The sequence below is a fragment of the Saccopteryx leptura genome, chromosome 1, assembly GCF_036850995.1.
Source record: "Saccopteryx leptura isolate mSacLep1 chromosome 1, mSacLep1_pri_phased_curated, whole genome shotgun sequence".
NCBI classification, from domain to species: Eukaryota; Metazoa; Chordata; class Mammalia; order Chiroptera; family Emballonuridae; genus Saccopteryx; species Saccopteryx leptura.
Window position 1 is genome coordinate 222,500,534 of NC_089503.1, and position 25,738 is coordinate 222,526,271.

At 35.3% G+C, this 25,738-nt stretch overlaps 1 protein-coding gene across 2 annotated transcripts in view; it reads right to left on the reverse strand.

Annotated features, from left to right (window-relative positions):
- The window catches only part of TLL1 (tolloid like 1), a 202,133-nt gene that overhangs the window by 78,899 nt on the left and 97,496 nt on the right, over nucleotides 1-25,738 (reverse strand). For both annotated transcript variants that reach the window (XM_066386943.1, XM_066386936.1), the window contains exons 7-8: nucleotides 24,672-24,777; nucleotides 9,593-9,717 (exon numbers count right to left, since the gene is read on the reverse strand). In XM_066386943.1, coding sequence (XP_066243040.1) covers nucleotides 9,593-9,717; nucleotides 24,672-24,777 — 231 coding nt within the window. The remainder of the gene's footprint in view (nucleotides 1-9,592; nucleotides 9,718-24,671; nucleotides 24,778-25,738) is intronic.

Here is a 25,738-nt window from a genome sequence, read left to right on the forward strand (position 1 = left end):
ATATTAGTTTCTTCCTTTCTCCTTTACATCTCCTCTCATTCAAACCTCAATAATAAACAAATTATCTTATCTGGGACTCAAACTTATGTTTGTGGCATTTTGGGGGGTTTTTACTTCACCTTTTTAACTCACTAGCAGTGCTCCCATCCCTGGCTCTCCATTTTATCTAGTTCTTGTTCCACTAAATACAATAGTAATTTTTTAATTTGTCCCCCCATTTTTCCGTTTCCCTCTTATTCCTCTCATCATAACTCTTAGACAACCAACACCTAAAAGCAAATCATTTTATTCTTGACCCAAATTTTTTCCTTATTTGCTTTTTGTGGGTCCATACGCTCTTTTTTTTTCTTTTTTTTTTTTTTTGCCCCTTTATTACTTTTCCCCAATTCAGGCCCTCCATCACAGGCATTGTTTGTTATAATTCACAGTTCACCACAAGATTTTCTCAAGAAAGAGGGGAGAGGAGAGGAGAGGAAAAAAGGAGGGGGGGAAGAATTTCCTTTTTTTTAATTTTTATTTTATTTTATTTTTCTTTATTTCATTATTAATTTTTTTAAAAAAAACAACTCTTTTTGATTTTTTATTTTTTAAATTTTTTATTATTTATTAAATCTCATTAATACTATCAACAAAACCACCCTCAGATGCCATTAAGGAAGAGAAAATCGAATATCATGGATACAAAAGAACGAGAGGTAACACAGCTAGATGAGGAAAAATCTATGGAGAAAAAATTTAATATATTGGAAACCTTGGAGCTAAATGACAGAGAATTCAAGATAGAAATCCTAAAAATCCTCTGAGATATACAAGAAAACACAGAAAGGCAATTTAGGGAGCTCAGAAAACAACTCAATGAACACAAAGAATATATGTCCAAGGAAATTGAAACTATAAAAACAAATCAAACAGAGATGAAAAACTCAATACACGAGCTGAAAAACGAAGTAACAAGCTTACCTAATAGAACAGGTCAGATAGAAGAGAGGATTAGTGAAATAGAAGACAAGCAACTTGAGGCACAACAGAGAGAAGAAGAAAGAGACTCAAAAATTAAAAAAAATGAGATAGCCCTACAAGAATTATCTGACTCCATCAGAAAGAATAACATAAGAATAATAGGTATATCAGAGGGAGAAGAGAGAGAAAATGGAATGGAGAACATACTCAAACAAATAATAGATGAGAACTTCCCAAGCCTGTGGAAAGAACTAAAGCCTCAAGTTCAAGAAGCAAACAGAACTCTGAGTTTTCTTAACCCCAACAAACCTACTCTAAGGCATATCATAATGAAATTGACACAAACCAACAGCAAAGAAAAAGTTCTCAAGGCAGCCAGGGAAAAGAAGAATACAACATATAAAGGAAGGCCCATTAGATTATCATCAGATTTCTCAGCAGAAACTCTACAAGCTAGAAGAGAGTGGACCCCAATATTTAAAGTCCTGAAAGAGAGGAACTTTCAGCCACGAATACTATACCCATCAAAGCTATCCTTCAAATATGAAGGAGAAATAAAAACATTCACAGATACAGAAGAGATGAGGGAATTTATCATCAGAAAACCCCCACTCCAGGAATTACTAAAGGGGGTTCTCCAATCAGATACAAAGAACAAAAAAAAAAAAACAGAGCCACAAGTAAAAGCTCCAAGAAGAACACAATAAAACCAAATTTAAACTGTGACAACAAAAAAAAGAAAGGGGGGGAGAAGATGGAGATTAACAGTAGCAAAGGACGATGGAGTGCAAAAGTACTCACAAAATAGTGCGCTACAATGAACAGGGTAGGGACCCTTTTCATTACTTAAAGGTAACCACCATTGAAAAAACCACCACAGAAGCACATGAGATAAAAAAGATAGCAACAGAGGAAAGATGTATGGAATACAACCAAATAAAAACAAAAGATAGAAAACGAAAGAGAAGGATCAAACAAAACACAAAACTAACAGAAAGCAATCTATAAAATGGCAATAGGGAACTCACAAGTGTCAATAATTACACTAAATGTAAACGGATTAAACTCACCAATAAAAAGGCACAGAGTAGCAGAATGGATTAAAAAAGAAAATCCAACTGTATGCTGCCTACAGGAAACTCATCTAAGTAACAAGGATAAAAACAAATTCAAAGTGAAAGGCTGGAAAACAATACTCCAAGCAAATAACATCCCAAAAAAAGCAGGTGTAGCAATACTCTTATCGGATAATGCTGACTACAAGACAGGAAAAGTACTCAGAGACACAAATGGCCATTTCATGATGGCTAAGGGGACACTGAATCAAGAAGACATAACAATTCTTAATATATATGCACCAAACCAAGTAGCACCAAAATATATAAGACAGCTACTTATTGATCTTAAAACAAAAACTGACAAAAATACAATCATACTTGGAGACCTCAATACACCGCTGACGGCTCTAGATCGGTCATCCAAACAGAGAATCAACAAAGACATAGTGGCCTTAAACAAAACACTAGAGCACCTGGATATGATAGACATCTACAGGACATTTCATCCCAAAGTGACTGAGTATACATTTTTCTCCAGTGTACATGGATCATTCTCAAGAATTGACCATATGTTGGGCCACAAAAACAACATCAGCAAATTCAGAAAAATCGAAGTTGTACCAAGCATATTTTCTGATCATAAAGCCTTGAAACTAGAATTCAACTGCAAAAAAGAGGAAAAAAATCCCACAAAAATGTGGAAACTAAACAACATACTTTTAAAAAATGAATGGATCAAAGAAGAAATAAGTGCAGAGATCAAAAGATATATACAGACTAATGAAAATGACAATACGACATATCAGAATCTCTGGGATGCAGCAAAAGCAGTGATAAGAGGGAAGATCATATCACTTCAGGCATATATGAACAAACAAGAGAGAGCCCAAGTGAACCACTTAACTTCACACCTTAAGGAACTAGAAAAAGAAGAACAAAGACAACCCAAAACCAGCTGAAGAAAGGAGATAATAAAAATCAGAGCAGAAATAAATGAATTAGAGAACAGAAAAACTATAGAAAAAATTAATAGAACAAGGAGCTGGTTCTTTGAAAAGATCAACAAAATTGACAAACCCTTGGCAAGACTTACCAAGGAAAAAAGAGAAAGAACTCATATAAACAAAATCCAAAATGAAAGAGGAGAAATCACCACGGACACCGTAGATATACAAAGAATTATTGTAGAATACTATGAAAAACTTTATGCCACTAAATTCAACAACCTAGAAGAAATGGATAAATTCCTGGAACAATACAACCTTCCTAGACTGAGTCAAGAAGAAGCAGAAAGCCTAAACAGACCTATTAGTAGAGAAGAAATAGAAAAAACCATTAAAATCCTCCCCCAAAATAAAAGTCCAGGCCCTGACGGCTATACCAGCAAATTTTATTAAACATTCAAAGAAGACTTGGTTCCTATTCTACTGAAAGTCTTCCAAAAAATTGAAGAAGAAGCAATACTTGCAAAAACATTTTATGAGGCCAACATAACCCTCATACCAAAATCAAGCAAAAATGGCACAAAAAAAGAAAACTACAGACCAATATCTCTAATGAATACAGATGCTAAAATACTAAACAAAATACTAGCAAATCGAATACAACAACATATTAAAAAAATAATACATCATGATCAAGTGGGATTCATCCCAGAATTTCAAGGATGGTTCAACATACGTAAAACGGTTAACGTAGTACACCATATCAACAAAACAAAAAACAAAAACCATATGAACTTATCAATAGACGCAGAAAAGGCTTTTGATAAAATACAACACAATTTTATGTTTAAGACTCTCAACAAAATGGGTATAAAAGGAAAATATCTCAACATGATAAAGGCCATATATGATAAACCATCAGCTAACATCATCTTAAATGGCACTAAACTGAAGGCTTTCCCCCTTAAATCAGGAACAAGACAGGGTTGTCCACTCTCTCCACTCTTATTTAATGTGGTACTAGAGGTTCTAGCCAGAGCAATCAGACAAGACAAAGAAATAAAAGGCATCCATATCGGAAAAGAAGAAGTAAAGGTATCACTTTTTGCAGATGATATGATCCTATACATCGAAAACCCCAAAGAATCCACAAAAAGACTACTAGAAACAATAAGCCAATACAGTAAGGTCGCAGGATACAAAATTAACATACAGAAGTCAATAGCCTTTCTATATGCCAACAATGAAACAATTGAGAGTGAACTCAAAAGAATAATCCCCTTCACGATTGCAACAACAACAAAAAAAAATACCTAGGAATAAACATAACAAAGAATGTAAAGGACTTATATAATGAAAACTATAAACCATTGTTAAGGGAAATCGAAAAATATATAATGAGATGGAAGAATATATCTTGATCTTGGTTAGGAGAATAACTACAATCAAGATGGCTATATTACCCAAAGCAATATACAAATTTAATGCAATTCCCATCAAAATTCCAATGACATTTTTTAAATAAATAGAGCAAAAAATCATCAGACTTATATGGAACTATAAAAAACCCCAAATAGCCAAAGCAATCCTAAAGAAAAAGAATGAAGCTGGGGGCATTACAATACCTGACTTCAAATTCTATTATAGGGCCACGACAATCAAAACAGCATGGTATTGGCAGAAAAATAGACACTCAGACCAATGGAACAGAATAGAAAGTCCAGAAATAAAACCACATATATATAGTCAAATAATTTTTGATAAAGGGGCCAACCACACACAATGGAGAAAAGAAAGCCTCTTCAATAAATGGTGCTGGGAAAACTGGAAAGCCACATGCAAAAGAATGAAACTGGACTACAGTTTGTCCCCCTGTACTAAAATTAACTCAAAATGGATCAAAGATCTAAACATAAGACCTGAAACAATTCAGTACATAGAAGAAGACAAAGGTACTCAACTCATGGACCTGGGTTTTAAAGAGCATTTTATGAATTTGACTCCACAGGCAAGAGAAGTGAAGGCAAAAATTAATGAATGGGACTACATCAGACTAAGAAGTTTTTGCTCAGCAAGAGAAACTGATAACAAAATAAACAGAAAGCCAACTAAATGGGAAATGATATTTTCAAACAACAGCTCAGATAAGGGCCTAATATCCAAAATATACAAAGAACTCATAAAACTCAACAACAAACAAACAAACAATCCAATACAAAAGTGGGAAGAGGGTATGAACAGACACTTCTCCCAGGAAGAAATACAAATGGCCAACAGATATATGAAAAGATGCTCATCTTCTTTAGCTATTAGAGAAATGCAAATCAAAACGGCAATGAGATACCACCTCACACCTGTTCGATTAGCTATTATTAGCAAGACAGGTAATAGCAAATGTTGGAGAGGCTGTGGAGAAAAAGGAACCCTCATACACTGTTGGTGGGAATGTAAAGTAGTACAACCATTATGGAAGAAAGTATGGTGGTTCCTCAAAAAACTGAAAATAGAACTACCTTATGACCCAGCAATCCCTCTACTGGGTATATACCCCCAAAACTCAGAAACATTGATACGTAAAGACACATGCAGCCCCATGTTTATTGCAGCATTGTTCACAGTGGCCAAGACATGGAAACAACCAAAAAGCCCATCAATAGATGACTGGATAAAGAAGATGTGGCACATATACACTATGGAATACTACTCAGCCATAAGAAATGATGACATCGGAACAATTACAGCAAAATGGTGGGATCTTGATAACATGATACGAAGCGAAATAAGTAAATCAGAAAAAACCAGGAACTGTATTATTCCATACTTAGGTGGGACATAAAAGTGAAACTAAGAGACATTGATAAGAGTATGGTGGTTACCGGGGGGGAGGGGGGAATGGGAGAGGGAAAGGGGGAGGGGGAGGGGCACAAAGAAAACAAGATAGAAGGTGACAGAGGACAATCTGACTTTGGGTGATGGGTACGCAAAATAATTGAATGACAAGATAACCTGGACTTGTTATCTTTGAATATATGTATCCTGATTTATTGATTTCACCCCATTAAAAAAATAAAATTATTATAAAAAAAAAAGAAAGCAATCAATGAACAATTAAGGTGTTGTAATGTGCAACAAAAGTGCAACGAAAAACTAATGATTGATACTTCTCATCTCTCTCTGTTCCTGTCTTTCTGTCCCTGTCTATCCCTCTCTCTGACTCTCTCTCTGTCTCTGTAAAAACAACAACAACAAAAAAACATATTACAAGTATACAGTAATCAAAATAGCATGGCATTGACCAAGATAGACATACAGATCAATGGATCAGAACAAAAGAGTCAAAAATAAAACATGTATATAGGGTAAAAATGATATTCAACAAGGATGCCAAGACTACACAATTGGGGGGAAATAGTCTCTTTAACAAATGGTGTTGGGGAAAGTAGGTATGCACATACTAAAAAAAAAAAGTATGCACTGACTATAGAATGAGTAATTGAGGTTTCCGATACAAATCTAAATTATTTTTGGCATATATAAATAGATAATATAATAATGGGTTACAAATTATTTATCAGCTAGACATTCCCACAAAAATAACAGTTTATATTGTTTTACGGGAATTAAAAATATAGACATTTTTAATGCTCTTTATTTTCTGATAGATAAAAACACATTTTCTATATTATAAATGAAGGAGCAACAGTATTTGTAGCCTGCCTATTGTGACCTCCCTATTAGAAACTTGTCCTCTTGGAGTCAGATCCCACTTATCATTGGCCATAAAAGCCACAACCTTGGATATCTATGTGTGAACCAGGTCGGTATTCCTTTCAAGATTAAACTCTAAGAAACAGCTCTATAAAATGCAGAAATAATAGGGCTCTGCACATAAACTGATACAGACTGAAAAGGCGGGGGTTACAAGAAGTCAATACCTCTCACTGATTCTATTCACCGGCTATTTCCATCAAAACAGTAAGACAAATGCCAAAGAAATATGCAGTTTTATAACCCCTCCTCTCTGTTTTAAAACCAAGACACAACCAGCTTCTCACTTTAAACATTCTCACTCTCTTCTTAAGCGATACTCAGATAAGTCATTCTAGTTTGACTTCAATGTATAATTATAGATTGTTACTACTCTTTCATTGATGCACTTGAAGTTACTGTTAAACCTACTGCATCAGTGTAGCTGAACTGTATTTTGCTAATGGCTAGAAAAAAAAATATATATATATATTAAAGATTTTGTTCATTCATTTGAGAGAGGGGAAAGAGAGAGAGAGAGAGAGAGAGAAGGGAGGTCAGAAAAGGAAGCATCAACTCCCACGTGTCCAGGCAAGCCCAGGGTCCTGAACTGGTGACCCGAGCATTCCAGGTCAACGCCCCATCCAGTGCACCACCATGGCAGGTAGCTAGTATATTTTTATCAGCATCATTAGTGCTCCCATTGCAAAGGAATGTAGAATCTTAAATACAGACACATAAAAAGGGCTCAGAGCTAACAGTCTGAAAGAGAGAGAAATAGAGAGATGGAAGGAGGGGAGATACAGTGACTGAGAGGGACAGAGAAAAAACACAGAGGGACAGTCAGAAAAAGACAGAGAGGCAGTTGATTACTGGGCACTTTGGACCAATGATGACTAGAAATAGAAGAGTGATCACATTGTAAGGAATAAAAATGTCAAATCACTGTACTGTACATCTGAAACTAATATAGCCAATATAAGATTGAATACCAACTATACTTAAATAAAAAAATTAAAAATAGAAACAAAACAAAAAACCATAGTCAAAGTCATTCTCAAAGACTTTGGGAACTAAAAGTTAATGTATATTTAAAATATATATATATATGTATATATATATATATATATATATATATCTTTAAGCTCTTTCTTATTCCATGCAATTTACAAGCTGCAATACAGCAATTTCCTTTTCATATTGCATTAGAAATATAAGATAGCCTGACCAGGCAGTGGCACAGTGGATGGAGCATCGGCCCGGGATGCAGAGGACCCAGATAGAAAACCCTGAGGTCACCACCTTGAGCGTGGGCTCATCGGGCTTGAGCACGGACTCACCAGCTTTAGCATGGGATTGTGGACATTATTACCCCATGGTCACTGGCTTGAGCTAAAAGGTCACTGGCTTGAGCCCTAGGTTGCTGGCTTGAGCAAGAGGTCACTGGTTGAGCTGAAGCTTCCCACCCCCGCCTTGTCAAGGCACATATGAGAAAGCAATCAATAAATAACTAAGGAGACTAAGGAGCTGGAACAAAGAATTGATGCCACTCATATCTCTCCCTTCCTGTCTCTTTGTACCTGTTTGTTCCTCTCGCTGTCTCTCTCGCTAAAAAAAAAAAAGAAATACAAGATATCCTTCTCTTAATGATGGTGCCCGCACGAATGTGGTTTTGCCATATTAAACAGAGCCATGTACATATTATTATTATATTTCAAGTAAGAAAATAGCCCATTTACCAATTTATATAATTAGTCTCAAGTTTTCACTTGTGCTTACTAATTGTTTTTTAATAACTAAAATATTCAATGCTATAGATTGAACATTAATGGTATATGTGTGATTACTTTTTGATTCCTACCGACTTTGCTCCAATTCAGTATGTAAATACATCTTTAGTGTGCTCTTTAAATATATATATTTGAAAAGACAATCAAAATGGTTTTAGAATTGTCCATTTATTTAGTTGCTATTAATCACATAATCTTTCCCAAATTTTTTATTTTGAAATTTAAAAAGCATAAATTATCCAATACTGCCAGAAATTAGCGAAGGATCACTCATGTCTTTTGACACAGTGGTACCATGTGCTTATAAATTCAGCTTTTCTATGGTAATTTAGATTTAAAAATATAAATACCATACATGTACTGTACATATGTGGACAAAAAACTGAAAAAAGCTTTGTTAAGTTAAACATGTTTCTTTGATATAAGTTATTTCAAGGGATTTTGTATATAATGTCGGTGCCTAGAGTATGTAGCATTGCCAAATTGGAAGAAGACTTTTTTTCCTGGACCAATAAAGCACCATTGTTACCTTAGAACTTTCTTATTAAAAATTTTCATTAATCTTTTTCACAGCTTTATCCAGTAAAAGAATATACAGTAGCTCACTATGAACATGGTTAGAACTAATTTTTTGCAACTAAGTTAACAATTCCAATAACAAAATTTTAATTTGTATACCATTATTTATGGTACTTGCAAGAAAAGATCATTCAGGACTCAATTCTGAAGCTGAAATAAAAGAGAGTCTTTTTATGTTGGCGAGGAAAGTCATCATTTGACTACGAAATCATGCAACTATTTAATAACAACTATCAGACAAACATGCTTTTTGTTCTTTTACTCCTTAAATTAAAAGAAATAAAACATACTATCCTTGTGCTTGAAATTTGATTTCTGGCAATTTGTTTTTAATTATATCAGTGGGTGTTCCAGAGTTCTCTCCTATTTCATTTTATGATTACTGACTTTGAACTGCATACGTCACTTGCCAGCATGGAAAGAGACAAGTAAACAGTTGAGTAAATCGTGGCTTATTCATCTGGAAGAGCACACTCTGGCACAATTACGCTTCTGTGTTTGTATGGTGCAATACCTGGACATCTATACAGCTTTCTTGCCTGTGCAACATCTCCTTTGCTTAAACGTGTTCGCTGACCAATTGCGGGACGTATGCCATTATCATCACGAGAAGGGAGAATAGTGTCCAGAAACATCCCCCTGAAAAAAATCAGAAGCAAGCCACACATAAGTCACCCAATTAAGACACATATACTCCTTACAAGTATTAGGGTATTTGTGTTATTTTTTTTAAATTCAAGTTAATCAAAGGGGAAGTACATCAGTGTTAGGCTTTAAACAATGTCAGACTTTCAAAACACTTTATTCAAAGTAGAAAAAAATTGTGTGCTAAATAGGTAGGCCTAGCATAAATTCAGTGAGGACATTCACTTTCCCCTAGAAATGTGTATTACATAATTTTTGAAATTTAGAATCCTATATAGTCCCCCACCAAGTACATATGGCTTTTGATTTGGACTTGCAAGCAGATCTAAGAATCTCTTAGATTATCAAGTTGTAAAACAAGTCTCCCTCATAGAGATATATTTTCTTAAGGACAACCTACAATAAATATTGTTGAAGTTAATAAAAATTGTAAAGTAAAATGATATACATACATCTATGTGTATATAGGTTAATTTTTTAGTTAAACTACTAATTTAACCTTAGTATTCCTCTAAGAATGATACTTTCAAATGTTACAGTATATGTTAAAGAACCAGGAAAAACAAAGAGTGTCAAATTTTAGATAGGAGAGTTTAAAGCAAAATGATTTTGTGATACACACACACACACATATATAGCATAAAATTTTCATGGTAAAATTAATAATCAAATAATTAGGCAATGCCCTAACGATGATAAGGTATAGAGATACTGAGTTATTTGTACCCAAGATTGTAATAGAAACTTACTACTTTGTAATATACATGACTAAAAATCTAAATGTAGTGCACTAAAAATACAGTCTAATTTTGCAATAAACATCAATGTTTATAGCTCTAAAGAAAGATAAATGAACTAGGATACTATTCCAAGCGGTGAGAAGGATGGACTGTGTGTACTTAAGGATTTTCAAAAAGAGAAAAACTTTCTATAAAAGTATTTTAAGTTAAGAAATATAATTATAAAAAAAATATATAACTGAGATGAATGATGGACACTCCTTTTTAAACTTTTTAAATAAATTAATTACATTTAAGCTTCAGATTAAAAAAAATTCAGAAGACGGTGGTAGAATAGGTGGAAGCTAAGTGAAATGAAAGTGATCAATTTATGAGATATAGAGTTCAAAGTAGTAGTTGTAAGAATGCTCAACAGCATGAAAAAGGACACAGAAATCATAAAAAAGAACCAGCCAGAAATGAAGAATATAATATCTGAAACAAAGGAATTAAAAAGTAGGTTGGATGAAGCAGAGACTCATATCAGCAATATGGAAGACAAGGTACACAAAAACACCAAATCAGCATATCAAAAAGAATTTAAAAATTTGAGGAGAGTTTAAAGGACTTCTGGGACAACTTGAAGCATAACAACATCTACATCATAGGAGTACCAGAAGGAAAAGAGAGAACAAGGGATAGAGAACCTATTTGAAGAAATAATGACCAAAAACTTTCTTAACCTGGTGAAGGAAAAAGACAACCAAGTCCAGGCAGCACAGAGAGTCCCAAACAAGATGAAACCAAAGGGCCCACACCAAGACATCTCATAATTAAAATGGCAAAGGTTAAAGACAAAGAGAGAATCTTAAAAGCAGCAAGAGAAAGACAGTTACCCACAAGCGAACTCCTATTAGACTGCCAACTGATTTCTCAACAGAAACATTTCAGGCCAAAAAAGATTGGCACAAAACACTTAAAGTGATGAAAAATAAGGACCTACAACCAAGATTACTTTACCCAGTAAGGCTATTGTTTAAAATTGAAGGAGAAATAAAGAGCTTCCCAGATAAGACAAGGCGGAGGAGGGGAGGGGGAAGGGAGAGGAGGTAAGGTGGAGGAGAAGCGGGAGTTATGGGGAGGCAGAAGAGGGTAGTGGGGAGATAAATGCTGATGGAAGGAGACTTGGCTTGTGGTGGTAATTACCCTACACAACACATAGATGATGTATTATAGAATAGTATGCCTAAAATCTATATAATTTTATTAACCAATGTCACCCCATAAATTTCATTAAAAATTAAAAAAAACATTTTCAGCTCATTTATTCCTTCCTTTAGGAAACGTTTACTAAGAACTGTTAGAGGCCTAGATTTATAGCCATAAATAAAAGACACAAAAACTCCTCCTCTTCTGATGCTCACATTCTAATGGGAGGAGACAGACATTAAACAAAAGAATGATAACTGAGATAGTGACAGGTACAATGGAGAAAAATAAAGAAGAGAAGGTAATATTGATGGCTCAGGGATGGGGTAGCTTTTAAATAGAGTGATCAGAGAGAAATACCTCTGGGAGTGGACATTTTAGCCAAATATGAAGAAAGTGATGGTTAGAGTAAGTAGAGAGTTTCTGAGAAAAAGAAGACATATTACAATCCAAATTTGGGAGGACCCCTAAAGTGTTGGAGTGTCAGAGCATTTAACTGTTAGCCTAATGAAAACTGTTAATATCTGGAAGATAATAAAACAGAAGACTGACAGGAACTATGAGTAATTTATGAGTATTCTCCCTAGCTTCTAGGTTAAGGTAATGACCTTTAGATAAAACCTGGATAACTCAAGTAGAGACTGGAACTCTTTAAAATCAAATCTAAGTATCTACCAACCTCCCTATGTAAATTATCCGAGATGAAGTAGGGAGGAGAAACTAACGATTTTTGGGAATTGGCCATTAAAAGTGAGAGCTTGCACGTATTAATAGGATGCAACTCCAGTTAGGCTAGTGCAGTTGTAGGGGAAGTTGAGCCACAGGTAGCATCTAGAAAAGCCATTATTCAACTGTGCTGCATGAATCAACAGATTATTAACTAGGTCAGTCCAAATTAATGAGATGTCACAATTTCTTCAGTATTTAGTACTAATAAAATGTTCACTATTTTCTATTTCTAAAAACAGATCTGTAGTCTTTGAAAAGTTTTGCTTTTTCCAGTTTTCAAAAGAGATTCCAGCCTGACCAGTGGTGGAACAGTGGATAGAGTATCAACCTGGGACGTGAGGACCCAGGTTCAAAACCTCAAGGTTGTCAGCTTGAGCACAGGCTTGCCAGCTTAAGCACAAAGTCGCCTGCTTGACTTCGGGGCCCATTGACATGATCCCAAGGTTGGTGGTTTGAAGCCCAAGGTTGCTGGCTTGAGCAAGGGGTCCCTGGCTTAGCTTGAGTTCCCCTGTCAAGGCACATATGAGAAGCAATCAATAAACAACTAACATGATGGCACTATGAGTTGATGCTTCTCATCTCTCTTCCTTCCCTCCCTCTCTTTTTTTTTCTCTCTCACACACACACAAAAAAGAGAGATTCAATTTTAAAAGGACATCTGAAATTGCATGTATTCAAACTTAGACAACAGAATGAACTTTGACTCATTCTGTCTACTGAGGTACCCTCCGTTTTATTTGGTGTGTGTAGGAGGTCAGTCACCCATTCTTTTGTTCTTTGTGGTCAGGAAGCTAACTATTCTCTCCTCTGACATCTAGGCCATTAAGCAACGCAGACTCTTCCTGAACACCCTCAGTAAGGCACTATCCATAGGCTAGAGACAGATCACTGAGGGCTTCAATTACCAATCGTCATTTGTGTTACTTACTTTAGAAGAGTAAATTAGCTGTGCTTTTTAAGGAACTTTGTAAAATTTTACAATTCTTGTACTAATGAAAAATGGGCAGTCCTGTTAAGTATTACAAATTACGCATGCTTATAAAGGCCCTGTATATCTAACCCTATTCTTCCCAGAAGTAAGTACCTAAAATTGCTGATGGACTACATTCATGAAAATAACTAAAACTTTTATAGACTCTGTGGGTCCAGAATAGAAGAAACTATAAAACTTCAACTATATTAATAGGATGAAAGACAAAAACCACATGTTCATCTAATTGATGCAGAAAAAGCATTTGACAAAATTCACCTTTTCATGATAAAAACACTCAACAAACTAGAAACAGAAGGTAACTACCTCAACATATAAAGATCATATAGGAAAGCCTACAGCTACCATCATATTTAATAGAGAACTGAAAGCTTTTCATTAAAAAAATCAGGAATAACGCAAGACTGCTCTTATCACTTATATTCAACATGGTACTGGAAATCTTAGCAATTGGGCAAGAAAAAGAAAGAAAGGGCATCCAAATTGGAAAGAAAAATGTAAAATCATCTCCATTTGCTGATCATAGAATTTTATATGTAGAAAACCTTAAAGAGTCCACAAAAAAAAGCTATCAGACCTAATAAACTAAGCAAAGTTTCAGGATACAAAATCAATGCAAAAATCAGTTGTATTTCTATACAGTAACAATGAGCAATCCAGCAAGGAAATTAAGAAGAATATTACATTTAAAATAGTATCAAAAAGAATAAAATACTTAGAAATAAACATAACCAATGAGATGAAAGAATTGAACACTAAAAATTACTAAACATTGCTGAAAGAAATTAAAGAAGACACAAATAAATGGAAAGACATTCTATGTTTATGGACTGTACAAATGAATTTGGTAAGATATCCACTCTACTCAAAATGATGTAGAGTGGATATCTCTACATCAGATTCAATACAATCCCAGTCAAAATCCCAATGGCATTTATTGCAGAAATAGAAAAATACTGTCCTGGAGATGACGTCAGAGTAATGGCGGGGTAGGAAGCGATACCGATAAATCTCCCCCAAAACTCAACAAGATCTTCAACCAGAAACAGAAAAACCTATACTTGGAGCTTCCAGATGCTTCGCAATACACCCAAAGGTATGATTGAGTGAAAAATTGGCTAAATATATAACCAAACCCCGAAGGAAATAGGGAGTAAGAAATGCTCCGCCTTCCTCACTAACCTAAACAGGGCGGCTTTCTCTGGTAACTGTGAATATAGAAACTGAGGCGGGCAAAGGGGGTGAATACAAACGGCCGAACCAGGCCGTGGCACGGAGATCCAAGCCGAGGAAGATCTGATCCTGTGGCAACCCGGGCAATACAAGCTAACACTCGCGCCAAACCCAAACAAAGAAAGACAAGCGGCGCGGCCATTTTACCCGGTCTCCTGGTTGGTGCGCAGTTAGTGGGCGAGAGATTTCTTCCTAGGCCCCGGGAGTCAGTGCCCGTGTTGCCCCACGGAGAGGCAGGGTCAGAGGCCTTTCTGTGGGCCGAGGGCAGAGTCTCTGGGCAGCCCCAGCGCCCTGGGAAAGCCGCGCACGGGAGGGAGTGAGAACTAATTCCACTGGTGGAGATTTTCCTTGCCGAGGGTGTTTCACTCAGAGGGAAAGCGGCCGGCCTCATATCCTGGTTTGCGCGCGCAGATAAGAAGTGAGCGATTCCTCCAAGTGCCTCGGCAGTGCGCGCCCGTGTCATCACACAGAGGGGCAGAGTCAGGGGCCTTTGTGTGGGCCAAAGCGGAATCTCGGGCCGCCCCAGCGCCTTGCAAAAGCCGCGCACGGGGACGGAATGAGAGCCAATTCCAACGCTGCAACTTTTCCCTGCGGTCGGGGGTTTCACTCAGAGCGTGAGACTGCTGGCCGGATATCCTGGTCTGCGCGCGCAGCCAGTGAGTGAGCGTTTTCTCCAAGCGCCCCGGAAGTGGGCACCCGCTTGTGTTACCGGACAGAGTGGCAGAGCCAGAGGTCTGTGAGTGGGTGGAAAGCCCGCCTGATTATGCTAGCAGCTCTGACTGACTGAGCCTTACCCAGAGCCCTGTGCTGAGTGGAAATAGAGTGGGGAGTTGCCAGCTCTTTGAGCCTCTTACTATCCAGGCAGAGGCAGCAGCAACCCCATAGCTGGATTATCAGGCTACTAATTGAGGAAGGAAAGACTAGGAGAAAGGCTCCAGGAACACGGACTCTCTCACTGTCGGAGCCTATATATGCTAATAGCCTCGACTGCCAACGAGACTAAAGCACAATACATGACATTGCCATAGAGACTTATCAACTGCAAACCTCCACCTGAGCGTGGCAAAGGGGCAAAACCCGGGGTACAGAGTCACCGACCAGGAAGAGGGAGAGAAAAGAAAAAGCAAGAAGATAACCTCTCAAAATCAAGAATAATCTGCAGACTTTATAACCTATCCCATTTTATTATATTTGTTCGTTTGTTTCTCTTATCTTCATTCTTGATACTTTTTTTTTTCCTCCTCCAATTTGGCCGATTAACTCTCTACCGGTCTTACTCTCTCCTCTCCTTGAACTACACTACCCATAAGTGTTACATCTCCCATTATCTTTTCTCTTCTCTTCCTTTCTCTCTATGAGGGTTGCACTCCAAAACCCTTAACTCTCTCTCTCTCTCTCTCTCCTTTCTTTTTTCTTCTTTTAGTGGTTCCCTCTTTTTTTTTTCTCTCTCTCTCTCTCTTTCTTTTCTCCCTCTATATTAGTTTCTTCCTTTTTCCTTTACATCTCCTCTCATTCAAACCTCAATAACAAACAAATTATCTTATCTGGGACTCAAACTTATGTTTGTGGCATTTTGGGGGGTTTTTACTTCACCTTTTTAACTCACTAGCAGTGCTCCCATCCCTGGCTCTCCATATTATCTAGTTCTTGTTCCACTAAATACAATAGTAATTTTTTAATTTGTCCCCCCATTTTTCCGTTTTCCTCTTAATCCTCTCATCATAACTCTTAGACAACCAACACCTAAAAGCAAATCATTTTATTCTTGACCCAAATTTTTTCCTTATTTGCTTTTTGTGGGTCCATACGCTCTTTTTTTTCTTTTTTCTTTCTTTTTTTTTTTTTTTTTTTTGCCCCTTTATTACTTTTCCCCAATTCAGGCCCTCCATCACAGGCATTGTTTGTTATAATTCACAGTCCACCACAAGATTTTATCAAGAAAGAGGGGAGAGGAGAGGAGAGGAAAAAAGGAGGGGGGGAAAAATTTCCTTTTTTTTTTTTTTTTTTTTTTTTAAATTTTTATTTTATTTTATTTTTCTTTATTTCATTATTAATTTTTTTTAAAAAAAAAACAACTATTTTCGATTTTTTTTTTATTATTTTTTTTAAACTTTTTATTCTTTATTAAATCTCATTAATACTATCAACAAAACCACCCTCAGATGCCATTAAGGAAGAGAAAATCGAATATCATGGATACAAAAGAAAGAGAGGTAACACAGCTAGATGAGGAAAAATCTATGGAGAAAAAATTTAATATATTGGAAACCTTGGAGCTAAATGACAGAGAATTCAAGATAGAAATCCTAAAAATCCTCCGAGATATACAAGAAAACACAGAAAGGCAATTTAGGGAGCTCAGAAAACAACTCAATGAACACAAAGAATATATGTCCAAGGAAATTGAAACTATAAAAACAAATCAAACAGAGATGAAAAACTCAATTCACGAGCTGAAAAACGAAGTAACAAGCTTAGCTAATAGAACAGGTCAGATAGAAGAGAGGATTAGTGAAATAGAAGACAAGCAACTTGAGGCACAACAGAGAGAAGAAGAAAGAGACTCAAAAATTAAAAAAAATGAGATAGCCCTACAAGAATTATCTGACTCCATCAAAAAGAATAACATAAGAATAATAGGTATATCAGAGGGAGAAGAGAGAGAAAATGGAATGGAGAACATACTCAAATAAATAATAGATGAGAACTTCCCAAGCCTGTGGAAAGAACTAAAGCCTCAAGTTCAAGAAGCAAACAGAACTCCAAGTTTTCTTAACCCCAACAAACCTACTCCAAGGCATATCATAATGAAATTGACACAAACCAACAGCAAAGAAAAAATTCTCAAGGCAGCCAGGGAAAAGAAGAATACAACATATAAAGGAAGGCCCATTAGATTATCATCAGATTTCTCAGCAGAAACTCTACAAGCTAGAAGAGAGTGGACCCCAATATTTAAAGTCCTGAAAGAGAGGAACATTCAGCCACGAATACTATACCCATCAAAGCTATCCTTCAAATATGAAGGAGAAATAAAAACATTCACAGATACAGAAAAGATGAGGGAATTTATCATCAGAAAACTCCCACTCCAGGAATTACTAAAGGGGGTTCTCCAATCAGATACAAAGAACAAAAAAAAACAGAGCCACAAGTAAAAGCTCCAAGAAGAACACAATAAAACCAAATTTAAACTGTGACAACATCAAAAAGAAAGAGGGGGAGAAGATGGAGATTAACAGTAGCAAAGGACGATGGAGTGCAAAAGTACTCACAAAATAGTTCGCTACAATGAACAGGGTAGGGACCCTTTTCATTATTCAAAGGTAACCACCATTGAAAAAACCACCACAGAAGCACATGAGATAAAAAAGATAGCAACAGTGGAAAGATGTATGGAATACAACCAAATAAAAACAAAAGATAGAAAAACAAAAGAGAAGGATCAAACAAGACACAAAACTAACAGAAAGCAAGATATAAAATGGCAATAGGGAACTCACAAGTATCAATAATTACACTAAATGTAAACGGATTAAACTCACCAATAAAAAGGCACAGAGTAGCAGAATGGATTAAAAAAGAAAATCCAACTGTATGCTGCCTACAGGAAACTCATCTAAGTAACAAGGATAAAAACAAATTCAAAGTGAAAGGCTGGAAAACAATACTCCAAGCAAATAACATCCAAAAAAAAGCAGGTGTAGCAATACTCATATCGGATAATGCTGACTACAAGACAGGAAAAGTACTCAGAGACAAAAATGGCCATTTCATAATGGCTAAGGGGACACTGAATCAAGAAGACATAACAATTCTTAATATATATGCACCAAACCAAGGAGCACCAAAATATATAAGACAGCTACTTATTGATCTTAAAACAAAAACTGACAAAAATACAATCATACTTGGAGACCTCAATACACCGCTGACGGCTTTAGATCGGTCATCCAAACAGAGAATCAACAAAGACATAGTGGCCTTAAACAAAACACTAGAGCACCTGGATATGATAGACATCTACAGGACATTTCATCCCAAAGTGACTGAGTATACATTTTTCTCCAGTGTACATGGATCATTCTCAAGAATTGACCATATGTTGGGCCACAAAAACAACATCAGCAAATTCAGAAAAATTGAAGTTGTACCAAGCATATTTTCTGATCATAAAGCCTTGAAACTAGAATTCAACTGCAAAAAAGAGGAAAAAAAATCCCAAAAAAATGTGGAAACTAAACAACATACTTTTAAAAAATGAATGGGTCAAAGAAGAAATAAGTGCAGAGATCAAAAGATATATACAGACTAATGAAAATGACAATACGACATATCAGAATCTATGGTATGCAGCAAAAGCAGTGATAAGAGGGAAGTTCATATCACTTCAGGCATATATGAACAAACAAGAGAGAGCCCAAGTGAACCACTTAACTTCACACCTTAAGGAACTAGAAAAAGAAGAACAAAGACAACCCAAAACCAGCCGAAGAAAGGAGATAATAAAAATCAGAGCAGAAATAAATGAATTAGAGAACAGAAAAACTATAGAAAAAATTAATAGAACAAGGAGCTGGTTCTTTGAAAAGATCAACAAAATTGACAAACCCTTGGCAAGACTTACCAAGGAAAAAAGAGAAAGAACTCATATAAACAAAATCCAAAATGAAAGAGGAGAAATCACCACGGACACCGTAGATATACAAAGAATTATTGTAGAATACTATGAAAAACTTTATGCTACTAAATTCAACAACCTAGAAGAAATGGATAAATTCCTAGAAAAATACAACCTTCCTAGACTGAGTCAAGAAGAAGCAGAAAGCCTAAACAGACCTATCAGTAGAGAAGAAATAGAAAAAAACATTAAAAACCTCCCCAAAAATAAAAGTCCAGGCCCTGACGGCTATACCAGCGAATTTTATCAAACATTCAAAGAAGACTTGGTTCCTATTCTACTCAAAGTCTTCCAAAAAATTGAAGAAGAAGCAATACTTCCAAACACATTTTACGAAGCCAACATAACCCTCATACCAAAACCAGGCAAGGATGGCACAAAAAAAGAAAACTACAGACCAATATCTCTAATGAATACAGATGCTAAAATACTAAACAAAATACTAGCAAATCGAATACAACAACATATTAAAAAAATAATACATCATGATCAAGTGGGATTCATCCCAGAATCTCAAGGATGGTTCAACATACGTAAAACGGTTAATGTAATACACCATATCAACAAAACAAAGAACAAAAACCACATGATCTTATCAATAGACGCAGAAAAGGCTTTTGATAAAATACAACACAATTTTATGTTTAAGACTCTCAACAAAATGGGTATAGAAGGAAAATATCTCAACATGATAAAGGCCATATATGATAAACCATCAGCTAACATCATCTTAAATGGCACTAAACTGAAGGCTTTCCCCCTTAAATCAGGAACAAGACAGGGTTGTCCACTCTCTCCACTCTTATTTAATGTGGTACTAGAGGTTCTAGCCAGAGCAATCAGACAAGACAAAGAAATAAAAGGCATCCATATCGGAAAAGAAGAAGTAATGGTATCACTTTTTGCAGATGATATGATACTATACATCGAAAACCCCAAAGAATCCACAAAAAGACTACTAGAAACAATAAGCCAATACAGTAAGGTCGCAGGATACAAAATTAACATACAGAAGTCAATAGCCTTTCTATATGCCAACAATGAAACAACTGAGAAGGAACTCAAAAGAATAATCCCCTTCACGATTGCAACAAAAAAAATAAAATACTTAGGAATAAACATAACAAAGAATGTAAAGGACTTATATAATGAAAACTATAAACCATTGTTAAGGGAAATCGAAAAAGATATAATGAGATGGAAGAATATACCTTGTTCTTGGCTAGGAAGAATAAATATAATCAAGATGGCTATATTACCCAAAGCAATATACAAATTTAATGCAATTCCCATCAAACTTCCAATGACATTTTTTAAAGAAATAGAGCAAAAAATCATCAGATTTATATGGAATTATAAAAAACCCCGAATAGCCAAAGCAATCCTAAAGAAAAAGAATGAAGCTGGGGGCATTTCAATACCTGACTTCAAACTCTATTATAGGGCCACGACAATCAAAACAGCATGGTATTGGCAGAAAAATAGACACTCAGACCAATGGAACAGAATAGAAAGTCCAGAAATAAAACCACATATATATAGTCAAATAATTTTTGATAAAGGGGCCAACAACACACAATGGAGAAAAGAAAGCCTCTTCAATAAATGGTGCTGGGAAAACTGGAAAGCCACATGCAAAAGAATGAAACTGGACTACAGTCTCTCCCCCTGTACAAAAATTAACTCAAAATGGATCAAAGATCTAAACATAAGACCTGAAACAATTAAGTACATAGAAGAAGACAAAGGTACTCAACTCATGGACCTGGGTTTTAAAGAGCATTTTATGAATTTGACTCCACAGGCAAGAGAAGTGAAGGCAAAAATTAATGAATGGGACTACATCAGACTAAGAAGTTTTTGCTCAGCAAGAGAAACTGATAACAAAATAAACAGAGAGCCAACTAAATGGGAAATGATATTTTCAAACAACAGCTCAGATAAGGGCCTAATATCCAAAATATACAAAGAACTCATAAAACTCAACAACAAACAAACAAACAATCCAATAAAAAAATGGGAAGAGGATATGAATAGACACTTCTCCCAGGAAGAAATACAAATGGCCAACAGATATATGAAAAGATGCTCATCTTCTTTAGCTATTAGAGAAATGCAAATCAAAACGGCAATGAGATACCACCTCACACCTGTTCGATTAGCTGTTATTAGCAAGTCAGGTAACAGCAAATGTTGGAGAGGCTGTGGAGAAAAAGGAACCCTCATACACTGTTGGTGGGAATGTAAAGTAGTACAACCATTATGGAAGAAAGTATGGTGGTTCCTCAAAAAACTGAAAATAGAACTACCTTATGACCCAGCAATCCCTCTACTGGGTATATATCCCAAAAACTCAGAAACATTGATACGTAAAGACACATGCAGCCCCATGTTTATTGCAGCATTGTTCACAGTGGCCAGGACATGGAAACAACCAAAAAGCTCATCAATAGATGACTGGATAAAGAAGATGTGGCACATATACACTATGGAATACTACTCTGCCATAAGAAATGATGACATCGGAACATTTACAGCAAAATGGTGGGATCTTGATAACATGATACGAAGCGAAATAAGTAAATCAGAAAAAAACAGGAACTGTATTATTCCATACGTAGGTGGAACATAATAGTGAAACTAAGAGACATTTATAAGAGTGTGGTGGTTACGGGGGGGAGGGGGGAATGGGAGAGGGATAGGGGGTGGGGAGGGGCACAAAGAAAACAAGATAGAAGGTGACAGAGGACAATCTGACTTTGGGTGGTGGGTATGCAACATAATTGAACGACAAGATAACCTGGACTTGTTATCTTTGAATATATGTATCCTGATTTATTGATGTCACCCCATTAAAAAAATAAAATTATATAAAAAAAAAAAAAAAAAAAAAAAAAAGAAAAATACTGTCCTAAAATATATATAAAATCTTACAGGACTTCAAATAGCCAAAAAATATTGGAAAATAAAAAAATATTGTATGTACATACAATGAAATATTATTCAGTCTTAAAAACAAAAGAAAATCCTGCCCCATGCTACTATGTGGATGAGCCAAGACGGCATTGGGTAAATAAAATAAGCCAGTCACAAAATAAATGTATGATTCTACTTAATGAGGTGTCTAAAGTAGCCAATTCATAGAAACAGAAAGTGGAATAATGGTTACCAGGGGTTGTAGGAAGGGGAGAATGAGGAATTGTTATTTAATGGGCCTAAAGTTTCAGTTTTGCACGATGAAAAAGCTCTGGAGATCTATTTGACAACAATGTGAATGTACTGAACTGTACACATAACAATGGTTAAGATGGTACATATATGTTGTGTGTTTTTTATGAGAGAGAGAGAGAAAGCAAGAGAAAGAGAAAGAAGATTTAAATATGGTGGCTGAAAACTTTGCCAAATATTTCATCTCCTGAATTTCAGTGATTTAAACCTATGTGTGAATTAATAAACATCGTCTTTAAAGATCAAAACAATGAAATAATATTAACTAGATCAATTCTTCTAAGGTGTATATATATATTGATATATGGTTGTTTTTTCAATCAAAATACAAGCTTATTAGGAAAACTGAATAAAATAATTTTAAATCAATTAGACAAAAAAAAAAGAGGTCAAGTCTGGTTGGCAGGCAAAAACCAAGATGGCAGTGGGAATATGATGGACTGCAGGCAGCAAGGGCAGAATGGGTTATGAAAAAATAAATTTAAACATGTAAAAGGATTATAGAATAAGGAGAAATATATAAACTTTTAAATTTCATATAGATTCATCATCTATCAAGAATAAAAATAAATAAAATTTTTCTCTACTTTCTAGTACCTCATGTGTTCCAAAGAATGAAAACTCAGTTTAGTTCTAAATAATATACTTTAGCAGAATATGAAATATGGTCCTTGCTAAACTGGGACCCAAATCCCCATTTGTTACATGTTTCTATAAAAAAATTCAGTTTCAAGCACTGGTCTAGAAATAAAATTCTATAATTCCTTAAGAGTAATTTCAGGCCAAATTTATGGGTGTATTCCTACCAAAACCTAACTTTAATTCCAGAAACAAAAAGTATTTGGATACTTATTACATTTAAACACATATGTGCAATTATTTATGTATATATCTATATATACTTTAGAAGAAAATAATTTTTTAAATAATAAAATTTGGTCTTTTCAATAAATCTTAATTTTAATGTATCCAAGCATTAAGTGTTCATTTATATTATCCAACTTTACTTTTTACCAAGAATTTTAAAAAAAAAAAAACAAGGGGATTAATCTGAATTATTTTATCTTCTTTCTGACCCTGACTTTAATAACAGATGTTGATAAACTGTGAAGTGGACATGGAGGGCCAAAAGAATGATTTAGAATGGACATATGAGTGTAAAATGGGCATACAATGGGGAAAAGGGTTGATCTCAATGGTTTAACACAGTGGTCCCCAACCTTTTTTGGGCCACGGACTGGTTTAATGTCAGAAAATATTTTCACGGACCGGCCTTTAGGGTGGGACAGATAAATGTATCACATGACCAAGACAAGTGTCAAGAGTGAGTCTTAGACGGATGTAACAGAGGGAATCTGGTCATTTTTTAAAAATAAAACATCGTTCAGACTTAAATATAAACAAAATGGAAATAATGTAAGTTATTTATTCTTTCTCTGCGGACCGGTACCAAAAGGCCCATGGACCGGTACTGGTCCATGGCCCGGGTTTTGGGGACCACTGGTTTAATAGTTCTAAATTCCTTACCTGAGAGCTATTTGTTTGATGACATCATCTTTCGAATAAAGTAATCAAAATCCAAATTTATTACATTCTTTAAAATAGCATTCAATAATTAATAAAATAAGTTTAAAGTCGATAAGTGATGAAATTCTAAATTATATAATGCAACAAAATATCTTCCTAACATGTTCTTTGAGAATTAAATTAGTATAGCAGCTTTTGATTATAACCAGTACTTGAGCATAGAAAATACACAGTGGAAAACGCAAGTCACATAGAGAGTGTAATATTCCCATTCTACAACAAGGACCCTGTTTGTGAATGCCTAATTTTCTTTAAATGACAATTTGCCAACTTAATATGCTGATTGGTTTGATCATGTTAATTAAATGTTTATGATTTAGCAATATAAAAGTTTAAATACTTCATATCATTTTAATTTTCACTTTAAATTTATGTATTGAATAGAAAATATGAAAATGTTTTTAAAATCTCAAATGCTTGGTGTTGGCTATCAGTATCAATCAAGTACTTTTTGTACTTTATGGCAGCAATATTTGAAAATGCTTCTAGCTCTAATGTGAGATATAGCATTGTGAGAAGCCACACAGTAGAAAGGAATTAAAAGTCAAAAGGTATAACCTGAGACTCCAACCTTGAGAAGGTGTTCCTGGCATAGTGCATGATACTGTCAAAATCGTATCTTTCTCCCAGTGAATTCACTTCTCCAGGCTCCATCTTCAGAAAATTGTATTCTTGACCTAAAAGTCAGGCACAAATAACATTTCAGAAGGCTACTAACAGACAGAGAGGAGAACTATTGCTACTTCTGCACATTTTTTATTGTATTTTTTTTTTTTTTTTTTTACTAAATGGCTAAGCTTCATGCACACTGTAGTTACATACTAACACCCACATTGTGCAAAAGTATCCATCCAATGCCACTGTGTTACTTAATAGAACTGCTTGGGGCAGGGGGTATACAAGGCATTTTATAGAGCTGTACACTTGAAACTTGTATGGCTTTGTGAACCAATGTCATCCCAATAAATCCAATTAATAAAGTAAAAAATATCACATTGAAAGCGTAATGGTGAATTTTGTTAATAAGTTAATTTTGGCAAAAGAGTGGATTACCAAGAGCATACTTTGGTTCTATTTTCTATTTATACTCTTCTATGTTCTCATATTTGCTTCTTTAAAATCCTACCCTTTTTTTCAGTACTGCAAAAATGATTATAAAAGTTAGATTTTACTTAATGAGTTTCCCACCTTTCTCTTATGACTACATTGGCCAAGACCGACAAAAATTATCTTCCTATTTGCTTTATATTCTTTCTATGAAACACTGAAAAAAATATAAACACAATATTTGTAAACACACACAACACAGCAGCCGACCTTTAGCTATGTGATTTTGTCACTAAAGGTAAAACTATAGCAACAAATTTCACTCAAAACTTAAATGAGAATCTCCTTGATGAATCCACTCCAAGCTCTAATTCTGGTTATGAAGAATGTGTTTCAGAAGAATAAGCCTCCTTCTTGAAGTCATATTCTAAAATGGATTAAAGTAATCCAATCCTTATGCCAATTTGGCTCCTATCATAGTGACTAATTTTGCATATAAATGCGAAGCTAAAGTTTTCACTTATTAGACATTGCCCTTGAATAACACTTGATCTTAACTTTCTGAGCCAGAGCAAGTCATAAATTTGTTGC